Source organism: Sapajus apella, unplaced genomic scaffold (genome assembly GCF_009761245.1).
Source record: "Sapajus apella isolate SASKATOON/1434 unplaced genomic scaffold, GSC_monkey_1.0 scaffold380, whole genome shotgun sequence".
Lineage (NCBI taxonomy): Eukaryota > Metazoa > Chordata > Mammalia > Primates > Cebidae > Sapajus > Sapajus apella.
The window spans coordinates 32,604-55,036 of record NW_022437318.1 but is presented as its reverse complement, the minus strand read 5'-3'; the positions used below and the strand labels follow the sequence as shown (position 1 = coordinate 55,036).

General features: G+C 49.8%; 1 protein-coding gene across 1 annotated transcript in view; it reads left to right on the top strand.

Moving 5' to 3' along the window:
- Window positions 1–20,537, top strand: part of TRPM4 (transient receptor potential cation channel subfamily M member 4) — a gene marked incomplete at its 5' end in the record, with an annotated part of 32,220 nt that extends 11,683 nt beyond the window's left edge. Inside the window, 11 exons of the mRNA XM_032272256.1 lie at window positions 1,122–1,234; window positions 1,607–1,684; window positions 3,835–4,269; window positions 13,329–13,461; window positions 13,634–13,808; window positions 14,455–14,632; window positions 18,882–19,078; window positions 19,354–19,486; window positions 19,710–19,782; window positions 19,870–19,975; window positions 20,198–20,537. Of these exons, the coding sequence (XP_032128147.1) occupies window positions 1,122–1,234; window positions 1,607–1,684; window positions 3,835–4,269; window positions 13,329–13,461; window positions 13,634–13,808; window positions 14,455–14,632; window positions 18,882–19,078; window positions 19,354–19,486; window positions 19,710–19,782; window positions 19,870–19,975; window positions 20,198–20,202 (1,626 nt within the window). The remainder of the gene's footprint in view (window positions 1–1,121; window positions 1,235–1,606; window positions 1,685–3,834; window positions 4,270–13,328; window positions 13,462–13,633; window positions 13,809–14,454; window positions 14,633–18,881; window positions 19,079–19,353; window positions 19,487–19,709; window positions 19,783–19,869; window positions 19,976–20,197) is intronic.
- Window positions 20,538–22,433: the final 1,896 nt, after the last annotated feature.

Genomic DNA, 22,433 nt, shown 5'->3' with positions numbered 1-22,433 from the left:
CTGTCACCAGGTGCCAGGCTGGAGTGCAGTGGTGCGACCTCGGCTCACTGCAACCTCCACCTCCCAGGTTCAAACAATTCTCCTGCCTCAGCCTCCCAAGTAGCTGGGACTACAGGCACGCACCACCACGCCCAGCTAATTTTTTTGTATTTTTAGTAGAGACGGGGTTTCACCATGTTGACCAGGATGGTCTCAATCTCTTCACCTCGTGATCCACCCACCTTGGCCCCTCAAAGTGCTGGGATTACAGGCGTGAGCCACCACACTCAGCCATTCGCAGTATTTTTAATTTAACTCTGACAGGGGCTCAGAGTCCCACCTCAGTACAGGAAGTTGTGCCCACCCAACAGAAAGTCCCATCCTCCTCTGTTGGAATGGTTTGGCTGACATTTCAAACAGCTACCCAGAGCCCCTTGCTGTGGATAGTGGTTAAACTTATGGATTCCAGCTCTACCTCATACAGACTGTGTTTCTTTTTTTCTTTTTTTTTTTTCTGAGACGGAGCCTTGCTCTGTTGCCAGGCTGAAGTGCAGTACCACAATCTCAGTTTACTGCAACCACCACCTCCCCGGTTCAAGTGATTTTCCTGCCTCAGCCTCCCGAGTAGATGGGACTACAAGTGTGTGCCACCACATCGGACTAATTTTTGTATTCTTAGTAGATATGGGGTTTCACCATGTTGGCCAGGATAGTCTCGATCTCCTGACTTCATGATCTGTCTGCCTCGGCCTCCCCAAGTACTGGGATTACAGGCATGAGCCACGGCGCCCAGCCAAGGCTGTGTTTCTTCGGGTCATTTCCTTAACCTCTCTGTGCCTCATGTGTGTCAAGGAGGAGATAATAGTAGACACCCCCTTGTGTGTCAAGCGTTGAGTGAACGAATCTACATGAAGTGCTGAGTTCTGTATCTGCCATACCGTGTCCGTAGTGTTGGCTGTTTACTGCCAAACCCTGGCTCAAGTTGTCTTTGCCTTTCACCACCATTCCCCTACCTCAGTAGTTGTAGCTGTGCCATTGAGCACTTGCTCTGTGCTCTGAAGCTGTGGTCCAACCCTTGCTGGGTGTCTAAGGGAGGGAGCTATAGGGGAGATTTGGATCCTAATCCTGCCCACCCCCCACAGTCTCTGCTGACACAGAAGTGGTGGGGACACATGGCCAGCACCACACCCATCTGGGCCCTGGTTCTCGCCTTCTTTTGTCCCCCACTCATCTACACCCACCTCATCACCTTCAGGTCAGTCCCTTGGGGTGACAGTGGTGGCAACGGGGGTGGAGTGCTCAGTTTCTCCTTCCCGCTTGCTCCGCCCACCTTTCTTCCCTGGTCTGCCCATTATGCTGCTTCCCTGGGAATGGGACTCTCTTTCCCTCCACTAAGGGAGTGTTGTGGGAGGTGAGTTTTGGGGGGATCCTCCCTATGGTGTCTCTTGCAGCAGTTTCTCTGCCTTTCTGGCCCTGGCTCTCAAGGAAGCTCCCTTTTGGGTGACTTTAGGGGGCCACCTCTCTGTCTCTGCCATGTGTCTGGGGTAAGAGGTTTGAGTTTTTCTGGAGAACTCCTCTCCACCTTCCCTTCCCCTCATTTCTTACTCTGTGCCTCCCTCCTTGCCAGGAAATCAGAAGAGGAGCCCACACGGGGGGATCTGGAGTTTGACATGGATAGTGCTGCTAATGGGGAAGGGCCTGTCGGGTGAGTGGACCCCCCAGCACTGTGTGAGGTGGGGACACCCTGGGCAGCTTCAGGACATGTGTCACTTCCACGCTGTTAGTCCCCTCTTGAGTTGCTACAAAGGAATACCGGAGGCTGGGTAATTTATAAAGAAAAGAGGTTTCATTGGTTAATGGTTCTGCAGACTGTACAGGAAGCATAGTGCTGGCATCTGCTACCGGTGAGCCCTCAGGACACTTCCACTCATGGCAGAAAGTGAGGGAGGAGTCAGTATATCACATGGTGAGAGCAGAAGGAGGAGTTAGGGGGTGGCCACACACTTTTAAACAAACAGATGTCATGTGAACGAACTGAGCAAAAAGTCACCAAAGGGATGGTGCTAAGCCATTTGTGAGGGACCCACTGCCAGGACCCAGACGCCTCCCACCAGGCCCCACCTCCAATATTAGGGATTACATTTCTTTTTCTTTTTTTTTTTTCCCTTCCTCCCTTCCTTCGTTCCTCCCTCCCTCCCTCCCTCCCTTCTTCCTTACTCCCTCCCTCTCTCTTTCCTTCCTTTATTTCTTCTTTCTTTTTCTTTCTTTCTTCTTTCTCTTTCTTTCTTTCTCTTTCTTTCTTTTTCTTTCTTCCTTTTCCTTTCTTTTCTTTTCTTTCCTTCCTTCCTTCCCACTTCTCTCTTTCTTGTTTTCTTTTTCTTCTGTCTCTGTGGCCCAGGCTAGAGTGCAGTGATGCAGTCTCAGCTCACTGCAGTCTCTGCTTCCTGGGTTCCTGATCCACCTGCCTCAGCCTCCCAAGTAACTGGGACTACAGGCGTGCGCCACCACACCCGGCTAATCGTTGTTTTTGTTTTTGTTTTGAGATGGAGTCTCTGTTGCTAGGCTGGTGTGCAGTGGCGCCATCTTGGCTCATTGCAACCTCCGCTTCCCAGGTTCAAGTGATTCTCCTGCCTCAGCCTCCCAAGTAGCTGAGATTAAAGGTGTGCGTCATTATGCCCAGCTAATTTTTTTGTATTTTTTGTAAGATGGGGTTTCACCATGTTGGCCAGGCTGGTCTCCAACACCTGACCTTGTGATCCACCTGTCTAGGCCTCCCAAAGTTCTGGGATTATAGGCGTGAGCCACCACACCCAGAGATTTGGAAGGAATAAACATCCAAACTATATAACACATCCCATCAGGGACTGAGATACCGAGGAAGTTTCCCAAATGCCAAGTTCACGGCTTGGCTCAAGATGTGGTTCTGTCACCAAGGAGGCCATCGCTAGAAACTGATTTGCTTCATGCTTCAAGTACTTCCATTCCTCTGTAGCAAGCAGGATCAGTTCATTTAGGGATTTTTAAACTATTTTTCTCATGGCCCCAAGGCCCCTGCTTCTAATCACTATGCTATGGTCCCCATAAAAGTGTTTTAAAATTGAGGCCTAAGCAAATGAAATAGAATATTTATCAAACTTCTTTTTTTTTTTTTTTTTTTTTTTTTTTTGAGGCAAGATCTCACTGTGTCACCCATTCTGGACTGCAGTGGTGTGACTAGGGCTTCTTGCAGCCTCGACCTCCTGTGCTCAAGTGATCCTCCCCTCTGAGCCTCCCAACTAGCTGGGACCACAAGCATTTGCCACCATACCTGGCTAATTTTTAAAAAAATTTTTCTAGAAGTCTGGGTCTTGCTAACCCCAACTCCTCAGCTCAAGCGATCTGTCCACCTTTTGACGGGAGATCTCAGAAGTCAGAGGTTAGATACAAGAGAAAAAGCTGAGAAGGTGGTCTGGGCCGTAATCCCAGCACTTTGGGAGGTCCAGGCGGGCAGCTCACCTGAGGTCGGGAGTTGGAGGCCAGCCTGGTCAATATGGTGAAACCCCGTCTCTACTAAAAATACAAAAATTAGCCGAGCTGGTGGTGCCAACCTGTAGTCCCAGCTACTCGGGAGGCTGAGGCAGGAGAGTCACTTGAACCCAGGAGGCGGAGATCTCGCTCCAGCCTGGTGACAGAGTGAGACTCCATCTTAAAAACAAAACAAAACAAACAAACAAAAAGCCAAGAAGTGGGAGCTGGGCAGACTGAGTTTCGGGTCAGGCAGGGTCAGATGTGGCAGGCCAGAAGTCCCCATCATGGTGGAGATCAGGACTCAGGGGTCAGAGCGAGGCCTCCTCCCTTCTCTTCTCTCCCCAACAGGCCGGGGGATCCCGCGGAGAGGATGTCGCAGGGGGTCACACGCCAGCCGGGCCGCCGGGGCTGCTGCAGGGGCTGCTGCGTGGGGCACGGGTACCTGCGCCGCTGGGCGCACTTCTGGGGCGCGCCGGTGACAGTCTTCATGGGCAACGTGGTCAGCTACCTGCTGTTCCTGCTGCTGTTCGCGCGGGTGCTGCTCGTGGACTTCCAGCCCTCGCCGCCCGGCGGCCTGGAGCTGCTGCTCTACTTCTGGGCTTTCACGCTGCTGTGCGAGGAGCTGCGCCAGGGCCTGAGCGGGGGCTGGGGCAGCCTGGCCAGTGGGGGCCCCGGGCCTGGTCATGCCTCACTGCGCCAGCGCCTGCAGCTCTACCTGGCCGACAGCTGGAACCAGTGCGACCTAGTGGCCCTCACCTGCTTCCTCCTGGGCGTGGGCTGCCGGTGAGTGCCCCGGGGTCCTGGAACCGCGCTCCCTGGCCACCTCTCATCCTCCCTGCCCACTCCAGGGTCTCCACTCCCGGGTGTCCACTTCTGGGTTCCCTGAAGCTGGGCAGCAGGTCAAGCCAACCCGGCTGACTGGAGAAAAACGAAACTCCTCAGGAAAGTTGGGCATGACGATTGCCCTGGGGTAATAGGCTGGCACCTGGAGATCTGGCTTTAGGGATGGCAGGATTCTAGAGAAAGCCCCACTGTCCGCCACTCAGCCTCTGCTATTTATTGCTAGGTCTCAAAGTTACCAGATGTTTCTGGGAGGCCTTACCTTACCTCCTACCTCCTCTTCATCCACACAGCTTGCATGGCTCAGGCCTTGCCCTCCTGCTCCCAACTTTCTTTCTTTCTTTGTTTTTTTTGGTTTTTGTTTTTTTTTTTTGAGACGGAGTTTCGCTCTTGTTACCCAGGCTGGAGTGCAATGGCGCGATCTCGGCTCACCGCAACCTCCGTCTCCTGGGTTCAGGCAATTCTCCTGCCTCAGCCTCCTGAGTCGCTGGGATTATAGGCACGTGCCACCATGCCCAGCTAATTTTTTGTATTTTTAGTAGAGACGGGGTTTCACCATGTTGATCAGGATGGTCTCGATCTCTTGACCTCGTGATCCACCCGCCTCGGCCTCCCAAAGTGCTGGGATTACAGGCTTGAGCCACCGCACCCGGCCTGTTTTTTTTGAGATGGAGTCTTGAGACTCCGTCGCCCAGACTGGAGTGCAGTGGCGTGATCTCGGCTCACTGCAACCTCTGCCTCCCGGGTTCAAGAGATTCTCCTGCCTCAGCCTCCTGCGTAGCTAAGATTACAGGCACCTGCCACTATACCTAGCTAATTTTTTTGTATTTTTAGTAGAGACAGGGTTTCACTGTGTTGGCCAGGCTGGTCTCAAACTCCTGACCTCATGATTCACCCACCTCGGCCTTTTAAAAAGTGCTGGGATTACGGGTCTGTCTGTCTTTCTTTTCTTTCCTTTTCTTCCTTCCTTCCTTCCTTCCTCTCTCTTTCTCTCTCTTCCTTCCTTTTTTTTCTTTCTTTTTTTTTTTTTTGATGGAGTCTTGCTCTGTTACCCAGGCTGGAGTGCAGTGGTGTGATCTTGGCTCACTGCAACCTCTGCCTCCTGGGTTGAAGAGATATCTCATTTCAGCGCTCCAAGTAGCTGGGATTACAGGCGTGCACCACCATGACTGGCTAATTTTTGTATTTTTAGTAGAGTTGGGGTTTCACCATGTTGGCCACACTGGCCTCGAACACCTAACCTCAGGTGATCCGCCCGCCTCGGCCTCCCAAAGTGCTAGGATTACAGGCGTGAGCCACTGGGCCCAGCTTTTTTTTTTCTTTGGTAGTTACGGAGTCTTGCTACGTCGCCCAGGCTGGTTTTGAACTCCTGGCCTCCCACATTGACCTCCCAATGTGCTCGGATTACCAGCATGAGCAACTGCACCTGGCCCCCTGATGGATTTTGTATTCAGGGCAGTTAAAGTCATTTCAATTATTTTCGATTTTACTTTATGAAATTATTTCAACTTAGCTAATTGTTATCGGGGTTAAGTTTTATAACACATTTGATTCCTCATTCATGTTTTGGTTCGTACTGAATTTTGCCAAAGTCTAGGGTCTGTGTCTGTCAATAGCCCTTGGTGCCTGTTAGCTCTTTCATGTCCAGTTTTCCTGGGTCAGATTTCATAGCTTCAGATTTCATCAGGGAGGCTGGAATGCTCTGCCAACATTTTTTTTTTTTTTTTTTTTTTTGACAGAGTCTTGCTCCGTGGCCCAGGCTGGAGTGCAGTGGCTCGATCTCATCTCACTCCAACCTCCACCTCCTGGGTTCAAGCGATTCTCCTGCCTCAGCCTCCCAAGTGGCTGTCTTGCTATGTTGGAATTACAGGTGGGATTACAGACACCTGCCACCATGCCTGGCTACTTTTTTTTGTATTTTTAGTAGAGACGAGGTTTCACCACGTTGGCCAGGCTGGATTTCGAACTCCTGACCTCAGGCGATCCACCCCACTCTGCCTCCTAAACTGTCAACTTTTTAGTCATGAAACCCTTGGCTGTTTCTGTGTATTTCTTAGCTAAGGCTACACAAAAAACCAATTGTGAGGAATTTTCCTCAACTGTTTTCTGTTGCTGGGACTGGGCCGCATGGTGTTAGTTAATTTCTTCCCCAGGTTCCAGACCATATAGTTAGTTCCCGAAGGAAGGGGAAGGCGTAGGTCAGAATGCCCTTGGGAACAAATTGCCTTGTCTTTGGGTCCTGGCACATGCTGTTCCCATTCCTGAAACTCTTCCCTTCCCTCCTCTGCCAAGCCAACTCTGACCCTTCCTACAGACGTCATCTGCTGTCCTTGCCTTTGGAAGACTTTCTTACCCTCCTTCAACCCCAGGTCCCTCTCTGGTGGTGCCCTGTGTTCTTGGATGAGGTCTGTGCAAACCTACCTTTGAAGGCCAAGGGGCGCTGAGAGGCTGAAGAAAGAGGCTGACAAATCCAGCTTTTCAGAAGTAAACATTCAGTGAGGATTCATGAACAGAAACTCTGTCTCAAGGTGGATCCCTCAGCCCACCCTCCAGAAAAATATTCATTCTAATTTTTTTTTTAAGATGGAGTTTCACTCTTATTGCCCAGGCTGGAGTACAATGGCGCAATCTCAGGTCACTGCAACCTCTGCCTCCCAGGTTCAAGCCGTTCTCTTGCCTCAGCCTCCCGAGTAGCCGGGATTACAGGCATGTGCCACCACACCTGGGTAATTTTTGTTGTTGCTGTTGTTTTTTTGAGACAGAGTTTTGCTCTTGTTGACCAGTCTGAAGTGCAATGGCATGATTTTGGCTTGCCGCAACCTCTGCCTCCCAGGTTCAAGTGATTCTCCTGTCTTAGCCTCCTGAGTAGCTGGGATTACAGGCATGTGCCACCACGCCCGGCTAATTTTGTATTTTTAGTAGAGACAGGGTTTCTCCATGTTGGTCAGTCTGGTCTTGAACTCCCGACCTCAGATGATCCGCCCACCTCAGACTCCCAAAGTGCTGGGATTACAGGTATAAGCCACTGTGCCCAGCCTCTGAATTTGTTTTTTAAAGATAGACACCAGGTCTCACTAGGTTGGTCAGGTTGGTCTTACACTCCTGGCCTCAAAGCAGTCCTCCCACCTCAATTTCCCTAAAGTGTCAGGATGAAAGGTGTGAGCCACTGTGCCCAGCTCAGAAAGTAGTAAGCCTTTTTTGTAAAACACATGCAGCTGGTTTAGAGAGTTTGTGAAACTCTGGCCACTGGGGAAGTTAGATAAGCATCTTTATGAGGGCTTATCTCTGCCACAGGCATTATTTCTTTATGAGGGGTTATCTGTACAGACATCATGGGTCATTGAAGCCTCGCCCAAGACATCTTGCTGCCTCAGCCTCTCAAATAGTTAGGACTACAGGCGCGTGCCACCGTGTCTAGCTAATTTTTTTTTTTTTGATTTTTTATTTTTTTTTTGGTAGAGATGGAGTTTCACCATGTTACCCAGGGTATAACATTTTTAAATTTTAATTTGATATTTTTATAGAGACATGTCTTGCTCTGTTGCCCAGGCTGGAGTGCAGTGGCATGATCACGGCTCACTGTAGCCTCAGCCTCCCTGGCTCAAGCCATCCTCTTACCTCAGCCTCCCAAGTAGCTGGGACTGCAGGCATGCACCACCACATCTGCCTAATTTTTATTTTTAATTTTTTGGTAGATACAGGATCTCAAGATCTTACTATGTGCCTTAGCTGGTATCACACTCCTAGCCTCAATGGATCCTCCTGCCTCAGCCTCCCAAAGTGTTGGCATTACAGGTGTAAGCCTTTGCACCCGGCAACGCCTTTTAAATATTGGCTATTACCAAAGAAATGCAGAAATATGGCCCCATTGAACAAGAGGAAACAAATGAAGGACACAGAATATAAACCAAGGATTTTCCTCCACTGTTATAAGCATCCTGCTTTTCTCAGTGGTTACCTCCATCAGTAGTTTGGTGCACATCCTGTCTGTTCTTTTTCTATTCATTTACATGGACAAGTACACAGAATTCTCTTTACACCAGTTACATGATATTTATGTATCTTCTGGTAACTTTTTCTTTCTCTTTTTTGGAGACAGAGTCTCACTCTGTCGCCCAGGCAGGAGTGTGGTGGCACAATCTCTGCTCACTGCAACCTCTGCCTCTCGGGTTCAAGTGATTCTCCTGCCTCAGCCTCCCAAGTAACTGGGATTACAGGCATCTGCCACCACATCCAGCTGACTTTTTGTATTTTAGTAGAGGTGGGGTTTCACCGTGTTGCCCAGGCTGGTCTCAAACTCCTGACCTTGTGATCCACCTGCCTTGGCCTCCCAAAATGCTGGGACTACAGGCATGAGCCATTGTGCCTGGCCTTTTTCTTTTTTTAAAAGACAGGGTCTCACTAAGTTGCCCAGGCTGTTCTTGAATTCCTGGGCTCAAGCAATCCTCCCACCTCAGCCTCCAAAAACCTTTTTCTTTTTCTCTGCAGCGTGTCCTGAGACTCTTTCTATGTCAATACAGTATTTGCAAATGTACTTTATTTTTTGAAAACACCACATCAGAGTCCAGAAGAAAGAATTTTAGCCATCCTTGACTAAAGATCAGATGAGACACACTTCTTGACAGAATTTAAGGAATGTGGTGTTTTCATAAGGCAGTGAAACAAAAATTCTGAGCTTCAGGAGATGGAAATCAGCCTAAGAATTTCTCAACAACATCTCTTTCATTTTCTACTCCAGATAATATGAGGGCAGGTGCCGTGGCCCACACCTATAATCCCAGCACTTTGCAAGGCTGAGGAGGGAGGGTTGCATGAGGCCTGGAGTTTGAGATCAGCCTGGGCAACATAACAAGCCCCTGTCTCTACCAAAAATTTAAAAAGTGGGCCAGGCGCAGCGACTCACGCCGTAATCACAGCACTTTGAGAGACTGAGGTGGGTGGATCACCTGAGGTTGGGAGTTCGAAACCAGCCTGACCAACATGGAGAAACCCCATCTCTAATAAAAATACAAAATTAGCAGGGCATGGTGACACGTGCCTGTAATCCCAGCTACTCGGGCTGAGGCAGGAGAATCAATCACTTGAACCCCGGAGGCAGAGGTTTTGGTGAGCTGAGATTGCACCATTGCACTCTAGCCTGGGCAACAAGAGCAAAACTCTGTCTCAAAAAAAAAAAAAAAAAATTAAAACTTAAAAAATGAGCCAGGCACGGCGATACGCCTTGTAATCTCAGGTACCTGGAAAGCTGAGGCTGGGGCCCAGGAGTTTGAGGCTGCAGTGAACTATGATTGTGCCACTACACTCAAGCCTGGGTGACAGCGAGACGCTCTCCGTCTCAAAAAAAAAAAAAAAAAAAGAAAAAGAAAGGTAATATAAAAAGGTTTTAAAATTTATTTGTTCTTTTTATTTTTTGAGACAAGATCTCAGCTCTGTTGCCCAGGCTGGAGTGCAGTGGTGTGATCTTGGCTCACTGCACACACTTCCTCCTGGGCTCAAGCGATCCTCTCCCCTCAGCCTCCGGAGTAGCTGGGACTACAGGCGCAGGGCACCACAGCCGGCTAATTTTTGTATTTTTTGTAGAGATAGAGGTTGCCGTGTTGCCCAGGCTAATATAAAGTTATGATCAGGTAATTACTGCTTTGGTTCCAGTTCTCTGCTGATGGGGTCTCCTCCCTCCCTCCCTTTCTTCCTTTCTTTCTTTTTCTTTCTCTCTTTCCCTCTCCCCACTCCCTCCCTCCCTCCCAGCTACGAGGACACTCCTCCTTTTGAGGAGAGCAAACAGAAAACTCTGTGGACACAACCTGGTGACTGGTTTTTGTTTGTTTGTTTTTGTTTTCTTTCTTTGTTTTTTCTTGAGATAGAGTTTTGCTGCGTTGCCCAGGCTGGAGTACAATGGGACGATCTTGGCTCACCGCAACCTCCACCTCCTGGGCTCGAGCGATTCTCCTGCCTCAGCCTCCTGAGTAGCTGGGATTACAGGCATGCACCACTACACTGAACTGATTTTTTTTTTTTTTGTATATATATATTTTTTTTGGTAAAGATGAGGTTTTGGCCTATTGACCAGGTTGATCTTGAACTCCTGGCCTCAAGTGATCCACCCGCCTTTGCCTCTGAAAGTGCTGGGATTACAGGTGTGGGCCGCCGGTGCTCAGCCAACAACCTGGTGACTCTTTACAAGGGACCTGACGTGTCCTGAATGGTGGACAGTGATGACCCCCAGCTGAAGCTTTTCTTAGTAGACGCGCTGAGAGGCAGGCTTCCTCTAAGCTGTGTTACAAAGTGATTCAACATAAATAATTTCTTTAAGCAGGGAGCAAGATGTGAGAGTTTTACAGAACACTAATACTTCCATTTATCTTTTGTTGAATTTTGTACAAAGTGACTTTTGAGATGAAAGAGCTAAGGCCATTTGCTACCATGCTCTAGGATTACCAGCGATATTTTGGACAGTTTATCAAGCCCAGCACTTTCGAGGTGAAATAAGCAGTATTACATGAGAAAAATGGAGAGATCTCAGCTTACAAGGGAGAAATGTCTAATCATCATCAGAATTGAATGGATGAATCATCCTTTATTTTGCCAATTCCCTCTAGATGGACACTTAGGTTATTAGGTTATTTCTGTCTTTCTTCTTCTTCTTCTTCTTTTTTTCTTTTCTTAAATCAAATGGCCTTGCTATAGTCTTTCTTCTTTTTTTGTTTTAAATAGAGATGGCGTCTCACTGTGTTGCCCGGGCTGGTCTCAATTTCCTGGGCTCAAGCAATACCTCCTCCTTGGCTTCCCAAAGTGCTGGGATTACAGGCTTTAGCCGCTGTGCCCAGCCCTGTTTATATGATTATTATTCCAGAATAATAAAAGTTTACATCCCAGATGTAAAGTCCCTGGGTCAAAGGGTACATATATTCTTGACATGATAAGGTTTCCTACTAAGTGGCTTCACCCATTTCCACGCCCACCATCAGGGCGAGAGAGTGCCCCCTAGAGGACATGCTCGACAATGCCTGATACTTTCACTCTTAAAATGTAGCTTTCTTTTTTTGTTGTTTTTTTGGTTTTTTTTGGTTTTTTTTTTTGTTTTTTTTGGGGGGGACGGAGTTTCGCTCTCGTTACCCAGGCTGGAGTGCAATGGCGCGATCTCGGCTCACCGCAACCTCCGCCTCCTGGGTTCAGGCAATTCTCCTGCCTCAGCCTCCTGAGCAGCTGGGACTACAGGCACGCGCCACCATGCCCAGCTAATTTTTTGTATTTTTAGTAGAGACGGGGTTTCACCATGTTGACCAGGATGGTCTCGATCTCTTGACCTCGTGATCCACCCGCCTCGGCCTCCCAAAGTGCTGGGATTACAGGCTTGAGCCACCGCGCCCGGCAAAATGTAGCTTTCAATTGAACTGAAAACAAATTGGCCAATTTAATGGGTAAACATGACCTCTCCTTGTTTTAATTTATGCATTCTTGACTTCCAGGTAGGCAGGACATCTCTTCCTAAGCTTAAAGGCCACATGTACTTGTTTCAGTTGTCTTCTTTGCACCCCAATTTTTAAAATTGGGGTTCATTGATTATATATATAATATACATATATATAATCATATATATTTATATATGATAATATTATATATGTATGTGTCACTGTTCTCCTTATACTCTGGATCCTAATCCCTGGTAGTTTTGTTAGTCTTAATATCTTCATCTCTTCTTGAAGTTTGTGGCTTTGAGTCTTTTCACTTTCACTTTTTTTTTTTTTTTTTGAGACAGAGTCTCACTCTGTCGCCAGGCTGCAGTGCAGTGTCATGATCTTGGCTCACTGCAACCTCCTCCTCCCGAGTTCAAGCGATTCTGTTGCCTCAGCTTCCCAAGTAGCTGGGACTCCAAGCACGTGCTACCACACCCAGCTCATTTTTGTATTTTTAGTAGAGATGGGGTTTCACCATGTTGGCCAGGATGGTCTTGATCTCTTGACCTCGTGATCTGCCCATCTCGGCCTCCTGAAGTGCTGGGATTACAGGCGTGAGCCACTGCACCTATCCATACACTAGGTTTTTAATCCATCCAAAGTTTAAATACTTGAGGATGCAAAATAGGGGTAGAATTTTTATTTTCTCCAGGGGAATGACTGCTGTTTACTGGCCATTTGAATTTCCTCTGTGAATTGTACTTGGTATCCTTTATCTGGCTTCCTTCCTTTTGTTTATTGGTTTGCATGGTCTCTGTATGATTTGCCTTTTATAGATTAGACAGCTATTCTGGCAGTTTTTCCAGCTTGATTCTTAAAAGGACCAGCCCTTTGCTGAGACCATTGTTCATCAGTCATTACTGAATAGGTGCAACCATTTTATTTCTTCTTCTTCTTCTTCTTTTTTTTTGAGACGGAGTCTCACTCTGTCACCCAGACTACTAGAGTGCAGTGATGTGATCTCAGCTCACTGCAACCTCCGCCTCCCAGGTTCAAGCGATTCTCCTACCTCGCGCCTGCCACCAGGCCCAGCTAATTTTTGTATTTTTAATAGAGACGGGGTTTCACCATGTTGGTCAGGCTGATCTCGAACTCCTGACCTTGTGATCCCCCCACCTCGGCCTCCCAGCGTGCTGGGATTACAGGCGTGAGCCCCCGTGCCTGGCTGTGCAGCCATTTTAAAAATAGGTCCCAGTGCCCTGCGTGGACCAGCACTGAGTCCACGCAGGGACTGAGTCTGTCCCCGCTCCCTGGGTCTCTGTACCCCTGTCTCTAAGAAAATGCCTCTGTCTCTCTGAGTCTCTGTCTCCCTCTTTCTCTGAATCTCTGAGTGACACCCCACATCCTCCGCCATCATCTCTCTGGGTCTCTGCCCACCCCACTCCCTCTTTCTTTTTTTCTTTGAGTAAACCTCGGGTGACTTGGAGGGTCCTGGTCCTGCCCAGTGGAGGCTGCGGCTTTACCTGAAGCATGGCATTGGGGAGACTCAATTTTCCTTGGCATCTTGTGACATTTGAGTGACCCTTGCGGCATCTCCCCACACCCCAGGCTGACCCCAGGTTTGTACGACCTGGGCCGTGCTGTCCTCTGCCTCGACTTCATGGTTTTCACGGTGCGGCTGCTGCACATCTTCACGGTCAACAAACAGCTGGGGCCCAAGATCGTCATCGTGAACAAGATGGTGAGGGGCGGGGCTGAAGTGGGCGGGGACAGAGGGAAGGGGTGGGGCCAGGGAAGGAGTGGTCTGTGGAGAAAGGGCGTGACTTTGGGCAGTAGGGGGCGTGGCTTTGGGATATAGGGGTGGGGCGAGAGTGGGGAAGGGTGGGGCCAGACTCAGCCAAGCCTCCCTGCAGGTGAAGGACGTGTTCTTCTTCCTCTTCTTCCTCGGCGTGTGGTTAGTGGCCTATGGCGTGGCCACGGAGGGGCTCCTAAGGCCCCAGGACAGTGACCTCCCAAGTATTCTGCGCCGTGTCTTCTACCGTCCCTACCTGCAGATCTTCGGGCAGATCACCCAGGAGGACATGGACGGTAGGGAGAGATGACAGGGCCTGACAGCCTCCCTCTGAGCCTCTCTGTCCCCGCTCCCTGGGTCTCTGTACCCCTGTCTCTAAGAAAATGTCTCTGTCTCTCTGAGTCTCTGTCTCCCTCTTTCTCTGGATCTCTGAGTGACACCCCACATTCCCCCGCCATCATATCTCTGGGTCTCTACCCACCCCACTTCTGTCATTTCCTTCCTTCCTTCCCTTTCTTTTCTTCCTTCCTTTTCTTCTCTTCTTTTTTCTTTTCCTTCCTTCCTTCTTTCTTTCTTTTCTTTCTTTCTGGTTTGAGATGGATTTTTACTCTTGTTGCCCAGGCTGGAATGCAATGGCGTGATCTCTGCTCACTGCAACCTCCGCCTCCCAGGTTCAAGCAATTCTTCTGCCTCGGCCTCCCGAGAAGCTGGGATTACAGGCACCCGTCACCACGCCCAGCTAACATTTTTGTTACTTTTAGTACAGACGGGGTTTCATCATGTTGGCCAGGCTGGTCTCGAACTCCTGACCTCAGGTGATCCGCCTGCCTTGGCTTCCCAAAGTGCTGGGATTACAGGCGCGAGCCACCGGGCCCGGCTGTCTTTCTGTCTTTGTTAGATCTCTGTCCCCTTCGCCCCATCTCTGAGTGTCTCCCTTTACAGTGGCCCTCATGACGCACAGCAACTGCTCGTCAGAGCCCGGCTTCTGGGCACAGCCTCCCAGGACCCAGGCGGGCACCTGCGTCTCCCAGTATGCCAACTGGCTGGTGGTGCTGCTCCTTGTCATCTTCCTGCTTGTGGCCAACATCCTGCTGGTCAACCTGCTCATCGCCATGTTCAGGTGAGGCCTGATGGCTCTCTGATCTGACCACACCCAGCATGACCTGTGACCCTCTCATGATTCTCAAACCCTGACTAATCAATTTCTGTCTTTAGTTCCTGAACTCTGATCAAATCTAATGCTGCCTTCTCCCCAAATCCAACCAGACCCTTCCTGGTACAACTGATTCTTGTGCCTCAGCCTCCCAAGGAGCTGGGACTACAGGCGCATGCCACCACACCCAGCTAAGTTTTTGAATTTTTAGTAGAGACGGAGTTTCTCCATGTTGGCCTCAAACTTTTGACCTCAAGTGATCGGCCCGCCTCAGCTCCCAAAATTGTTGGGATTATAGGCGTGAGCCAGTGCGCCCAGCCAACTTTGTTTTTTATTATGGTAAAGTTATATAAAATTTGCCATTTTTACTTTTTTTTTTTTTTTTTTTTTTTTTTTTAGACAGTCTCGCTCTGTCACCCAGGCTGGAGGAGTCTAGTGGCATTATCTTGGCCCGCTACAATCTCCGCCTCCCAGGTTCAAGGGATTTTTCTGCCTTAGCCTCCTGAGTAGCTGGGATTACAGGTGTGCGCCACCGTGCCCAGTTCATTTTTGTATTTTTAGTAGAGATGGGGTTTCGCCATTTTGGCCAGGCTGGTCTCGAACTCCTGACCTCAGATGATCCACCCGCCTCAGCCTCCCGAAGTGCTGGGATTATTATAAGTGTGAGCCACCGTGCTCTGCCCATTTTTAAGTATACAAGTCAGTGACATTAATTACATTTACAGTGCTCTGCAGTGGGCTGTTGTGGCTAATGTTGGTTGGAGCATTGGCATGGAAGCATCTATTTGAATGCTTGTTTTTATTTTCTTTGATTATATATCTCAAAGTGAAATTCCTGGGTCATATGGTAAATCTACGCTTAGCTTTTTGAGAAACCACCAAACTGGTTTCCACAGCAGCTGCACCGTTTTCTGTTCTCACCAACGGCATATGAGGGCTCTAACTTCACATCCTAGCCAACACTTGTTATTTTTCTATTGTAAAAATTATAGTCATCCAGCTGGGCGTAGTGGCTCATACCTTTAATCCCAGCACTTTAGGGGGCTGAGGTGGGAGGATTGCTTGAGCCCAAGACTTTGAGACCAGCGTGGGCAACAGAGCGAGGCTGCTGTCTCTACCAAAACCCTTCACACATGCAGCCTGAAGCTCCTGGGCTTCAGTGATCCTCCCGCCTCAGCCTCCAAAGTAGCTGGGACTACACTTACATGCTGCCACACCTGGGTAACTTTATTTTTATTTTTAAATTTTATTTATTTATGTATTTATGATGGAGTCTCCCTCTGTCACCAGGCTGGAGTTAAGTGGCGCAATCTCAGCTCACTGCAGCTTCCGCCCACCTCCCAGGTTCAAGCCATTCTCCTGCCTCAGCCTCCCGAGTAGCTGGGACTATAGGCGAATGCCACCACACCCGGCTAATTTTATGTATTTTTAGTAGAGATGGGGTTTCGCCATCTCAGCCAGGATGGTCTCGATCTCCTGACCTTGTGGTCCGCCCGCCTTGGCTTCCCAAAGTGCTGGGATTACAGGCATGAACCACCACGCCCGGCCCGCTGTAGGAATTTTCATAGGGATTGCGTTCAGTCTGTAGATCACTTCGGGTAGTACTGATATTTCATATAGGTGTTCTTTTTAATGCTTTTCCAGCATTATTTGGTCATTTTCAGGGTACAAGTCTTTCACCCTTTGGGTTAACTTTATTCCTAGGTGCTTCCCCTTTAGCTGCTCTCGTAAGTGGAATTGCATTCTTTTTTTTTTTTTTTTTTTTTTTTTTGAGATGGAGTTTTGCTCTTGTTACCCAGGCTGGAGTGCAATGGCGCGATCTCGGCTCACCGCAACCTCCGCCTCCTGGGTTCAGGCAATTCTCCTGCCTCAGCCTCCTGAGTAGCTGGGATTACAGGCACGTGCCACCATGCCCAGCTAATTTTTTTGTATTTTTAGTAGAGACGGGGTTTCACCATGTTGACCAGGATGGTCTCGATCTCTTGACCTCGTGATCCACCCTCCTCGGCCTCCCAAAGTGCTGGGATTACAGGCTTGAGCCACCGCGCCCGGCTTGGAATTGCATTCTTAACTTCCTTTTTGGATTGTTCATTGCAGCGTGTAGAAACAAAACTGAGTTTTGTGTGATCTCGGACTCTGCAACTTTGCTGCATCTGCAGCTCTAGAAGCTTTCTTGTGATTCTGTGGCATTTCCTATATATAGGATCATGTCATCTGTGAATAGAGATATTTTCACTTCTTCCTTTCCAATTTGGACGCCTCTAATTTTTTTTCCTGTTTAATTGTTCTAACCAGAACTTCCAGTACAATGTTGAATAGCAGTGGTAAAAGTGGATGTCTTTGTCTTTTTCCTGATTTTAGGCAGAAAGCTCCCAGTCTTTCACCATTGGGTATGATGTTAGTTGTGGGTTTTTCAGAAGTACCTTTTCTCATGTTGAGGAATTTTCTTTCTATTCCTAGTTTATGATTTTTAAAAATTATTATGACTGGGCATGGTGGCTTATGCCTGTAATCCCAATACTTTAGGAAGCCAGAGAGGGAGGATTGCTTGAGGCCAGGGGTCCAAGATTGACCTGGGCAACATAGTGAGATCCCATCTCAATAAAAAAATAAAAAATCGGCCGGGCATGGTGGCTCACACGCCTTTAATCTCAGCACTTTGAGAGACCGAGAGGGGTGGATCAAAAGGTCAGGAGTTCGAGACCAGCCTGACCAACATGGTGATACCCCATCTGTACAAAAAATACAAAAAAAAAAATTAGCCGGGTGTGGTAGTGCATGCCTGTAATCCCAGCTACTCAGGAGGCTGGGGCAGGAGAATCGCTTGAAACTGGGAGGTGGAGGTTGCAGTGAGCCAAGATCACGCCACTGCACTCCAGCCTGGATGACGGAGCAAGAAAAAAAAATAGCCAGGCATGGTGGCGCATGCCTGTAGTCCCAGCTACTCAGGAGGCTGGGGCAGGAGGATGGCTTGAGCCCAGGAGGTCAAGGCTGTGGCTGCAGTGAGCCATGCTTGCACCACTGCCGTGATCGTGCCGGCAACAGAGTGAAATCTTAAAAAAAAAAAAAAATCAATGCAGTGTATTACATTGATTTTTGTATGTTTAACTACCCTTACTTTCCTAGGATAAATCCCTCTGGGTCATGGTGTAAAATCCTTGTAATACGCTCCTGAATTGGATTTGCTAGTATTTTTTCAGGATGTTTACATATATATTCATAACTACTGGTCTGTACTTTTCTTGTGATACATTTATCTGGCTTTGGTATCATGGCAATGCTAGCCTCATAGAATGAATTAGGAAATGTTCTCTCCTTTACAATCTTTTGGACAAATCTGAGAAACATCAGTGTTATTATAAACCTTCTTTATATGTTTGATAGAATTCATCAGCACAGCCATCCAATTTTGGGCATTTCTTTATTGAAAGATTTTTGATTCAGTCTCTTATAATATGTCTGTTGAGATTTCTGTTTTTTCTTGAGTCAGCTTAGGCAATTTATGTGTTCCTAGGAATTTGTCCATTTCATGTACCTAGTTTGTTGACATATAATTGTTGATAGTATTCTCTTACAGTCCTTTTTGTTTCTGTAAGGTCAGTAGCAATGTCTCCATTTTCATTTCTGATGTTAGTTATTTGTGTGCAGGCTAACTGCTGAGCACAACCCTAACCTGACTTCAACCTCCACCTTAGGCCATGACACCATCCCCAACTTGACCTCTGATATCTGACCCTCGGCCCTTCTAAACTGACGTGTGTGTGTGTGTGTGTGTGTGTGTGTGTGTGTGTGTTTTCTGTCTCCCAGGCCAGAGTGCAGTGGCTTGATGTTGGCTCACTGCAACCTCCGCCTAGTGGATTCAAGTGATTATCCTGCCTCAGCCTCCCCAGTAGCTGGGATTACAGGCACCCACCACCACATCCGGCAAATTTTTGTATTTTTAGTAGAGACGGGGTTCACCATCTTGGCCAGGCTGGTCTTGAGCTCTTGACCTCAGGTAATCCACCCGCCTCAGTCTCCCAAAGTGCTAGGATTACAGGCGTGAGCCACAGTGCCCTGCCCTAACCTGACTTCTAATCGCATCCTGTAACCTCCGACTTTAGTGATCTTGACTTATGTCTGCTGCCATGGACTTCGAACAATTATTACTTGGCATCCCACCTTGCCCCTGGCAGGGCTCTGACCTGAAGTGACCTTTGATCTCTCGCCTCTGCAGCTACACGTTCGGCAAAGTACAGGGAAACAGCGACCTCTACTGGAAGTCGCAACGCTACCGCCTCATCCGGGAATTCCACTCTCGGCCCGCGCTGGCCCCGCCCCTTATCATCATCTCCCACTTGCGTCTCCTGCTCAGGAAATTGTGCCGGCGCTCCCGGAGCTCCCTGCCGCCCTCCCCGATCATCGAGTATTTCCGTGAGAACAGAGCTTGGCTTAAAAAGGAGAAATACAAGGGACCGGGAGCCTGGAAGGCGCGGGGATGGGGCAGGCCCCTAATGACTAGTGGGCGTGGCTTAGGTAGTGAGGGGCGGGGTTAAGCAGCACGCGGCCGTGCTTAAGTACTGAGGGGTGGGGCTTACGGGTGAGGAGCCGGGCATCTGGGGCCGGGTCTGGGAGAGAGTGCCCTGATGGGGCAGCTGCGCTCGGGAAGGGGCGTGGCCTCAGCCCTCTGACTCCGTCCGCCCCTGCAGGAGTCTGCCTTTCTTCGGAAGCGGAGCGGAAGCTGCTGACTTGGGAATCGGTGCAAAAGGAGAACTTCCTGCTGGCACGCGCTCGGGACAAGCGGGACAGCGACTCTGAGCGTCTGAAGCGCACTTCGCAGAAGTGAGGGGTGGACCTGGTCGGGGGCGGGGCGCCTGGCCTTGGTGGGGGGGGGAAATCCCGACTTCCGCCTATCGGAGGAAAGGGGTGGGGCTTACGCGGAGCCGGGAAGAGGGCGGAGCCTGGGGGCAGGGTGCTGGGAGGGAGGAAAGAGGCCGGGAAGCAGGCGGAGCTGCGGGCGTGGGTGGGCTGCGGGTGCCCCCAGTAAGAGGCCCTCCCTTCTCAGGGTGGACAGTGCGCTGAAACAGCTGGGACACATCCGCGAGTACGAACAGCGCCTGAAAGTGCTGGAGCGGGAGGTTAGGGCTTGGGGCCTGGCTGGGGGACTGTGGCGGGGGTCGGGCAGGGGTTCGGTCTCCTGCTCTGACATCCCTCGCGCTCCCCAGGTCCAGCACTGTAGCCGCGTCCTGGGGTGGGTGGCCGAGGCCCTGAGCCGCTCTGCCTTGCTGCCCCCAGGAGGGCCGCCACCCCCCGATCTGCCTGGGCCCAAAGGTCAGTGTGTAGGATGAGCCTGTGCATCTCCAGCCTCTGTTCCCGTATTTTTGCGTGTTTTTCTCTCTGGGCGCCTTTCCAGTGGGCCTGGGTCACTCTCTTGGTCTCCTTTGGGCATTTTGTCCTCCTGTCTTCGTGTTTCTTCTTTTTTTGCCAGTCTCCCGGTTTTTCTCTGCCCTCTTCCCCGCCAATCACCTGTTCTCTCTTCTGTCTTCCGCCTAGACTGAGCCCTGCTGGCGGACTTCAAGGAGAAGCCCGCTCTAGGGTTTTGCTCCTAGAGTAAGGCTCATCTGGGCCTCGGCCCCCGCACCTGGTAGCCTTGTCCTTGAGGTGAGCCCCGTGCCCATTTGGGCCGCTGTCGGGACCACCTTTGGGAGTGACATCCGTACCAACCACAGCATGCGGCTCCTCCCAGAACCAGCCGCAGCCTGGGAGGAGGAAGTCCTGGAGCCCCAGCTGTAGTCCAGGGACAGGCTGGAGGGTCCTTGGGGTAACAGGGACCACAGACCCCACTCGCAGATTCCTCACACTGGGGAAATAAAGCCATTTGACAGGAATCGTGTCCGGAGGCTTGATTCTTGGGGGAACTGGTGGGTGTCTAGATCCTTCCAGGATGGGGGCTGGAGCTGGGGTGGTGGGTTTGGGGTTCTTGGTGGGTTTGCTGCTGCTGATATTTTGGAGTCTCTTTCCTCCTCTCAGGCCTAGTGTTTCTGCCTGACTGAGACCCAGCACCTTCTGTCTGCAGGGTTCTGGCGGCTGTGACTTCTGTAGGACAAGACCCCATGTGTACCCCCTCCCACCCAGTTTCAACTTCCCAGTGGAAAAATAACTCAGTGATCATAAGTGAATTATCTCCTGGAGAGGGGCCGGGCGGGTGTTGTGTACATCTGCTTTGGCAATAGGGAAACGGGTGACGCAGATTTGGATAAATGCATGTGTGTCTTTAAAAAGTCTAATTAGCGGGAAATTGCAGGCCAGGCGCACACAGGGGTGAGGCAGACAGGCATGATTACACATGCAGTTTAACTAAATAACCCGTAACTAGCTAAACTGGTAATGACAAGGCTGCACTGACAGCAATTATTAGTTAAATAACAAGAAAGCCACCAACAACCAACACATCCAAAAATCAGACCCAAAACATCCTTCCTTAATTGGAGGAGAGCCAAGTATCTGTCACTGTGGGTGCAGAGTAGCTCTGAAACATTGCCAAGTGTGGTGCCGTGACCGCGACTTCTCAGGGAGATGCTGTGTTAGCTCTCAGCAGCCCAAGTAGAAATAAAGTAATAATCACCTTAATGAGGGTGGCAGAGCAGCAACCTCCTCCCATCCCTGCCTCCTTCCTTCCTTCCTCCCTCCTTCCCCCCCCTTCTTTCCTTCCTCCCTCCCTCCCTCCCTCCCTCCCTTCTTCCTTCCTCCTCTCTCCCTTCCTCCCTTCTGTAGGGCTGAGGGCCCCACAGGGTCGTGGGGTGAGCCTTATGCTGTGCTGAGGCGCAGGATCCAAGAAATAAAGAGACAGGACACAAGTACAAGGGAAAAACAGCTCGAGGGGCCACGCCACCTATGAGCGGATTCAGGCGAGGCCCCGAATGTCCAGAAGCGTGAGTATTTATTGTGTATACTTTAGGGGGCAGGGCAGTGAGTGAAGTCATCTTTAAGGATAGTGATAGGATCGTGAGCAATAAAACATGGGGCCCACCCCCATTAGGTCACCTAGGCCAGGAGATGGACAGTGCACAGCAAGGGTCCCGTTCCCATGAAGGCAGGGGCCGTGTGCAGTAAGGGGTCCACCCCTATTAGGTCACTGAGGCTTGAAGGTGGGCCGTGCGCAGTGAAGAGGGTGCAGTGTGCAATACTTCTATCTTTGGGAAACTACCTTTTTTTTTTTTTTTTTTTTTTTTTGAGACGGAGTTTCACTCTTGTTACCCAGGCTGGAGTGCAATGGCGCGATCTCGGCTCACCGCAACCTCTGCCTCCTGGGTTCAGGCAATTCTCCTGCCTCAGCCTCCTGAGTAGCTGGGATTACAGGCACGTGCCACCATGCCCAGCTAATTTTTTGTATTTTTTTTTTTAGTAGAGACGGGGGTTTCACCATGTTGACCAGGATGGTCTCGATCTCTTGACCTCGTGATCCACCCGCCTCGGCCTCCCAAAGTGCTGAGATTACAGGCTTGAGCCACCGCGCCCGGCTGGGAAACTACTTCTAAGAAGATTTATAGGAGGATGCTTTAAGTCACATAGCACTGACAGAGCTGTCAAGGTTACCGCCACCTGCTGGCAGCTTCCAATGGGTTCTATGGGAAGATGCTTTTCGAGCAGCACAGTAGCAAGAGCTGATAAAGTTCACAGTCACCATGATGGATTGCTGTTCTGAGGGCAGCCTTCCACAAGAACTGGAGCAAGGTCCTACCACTCCTTTATCAGGAGGAGTGGCTCTCGCCCCAAGCCTGCCACACAG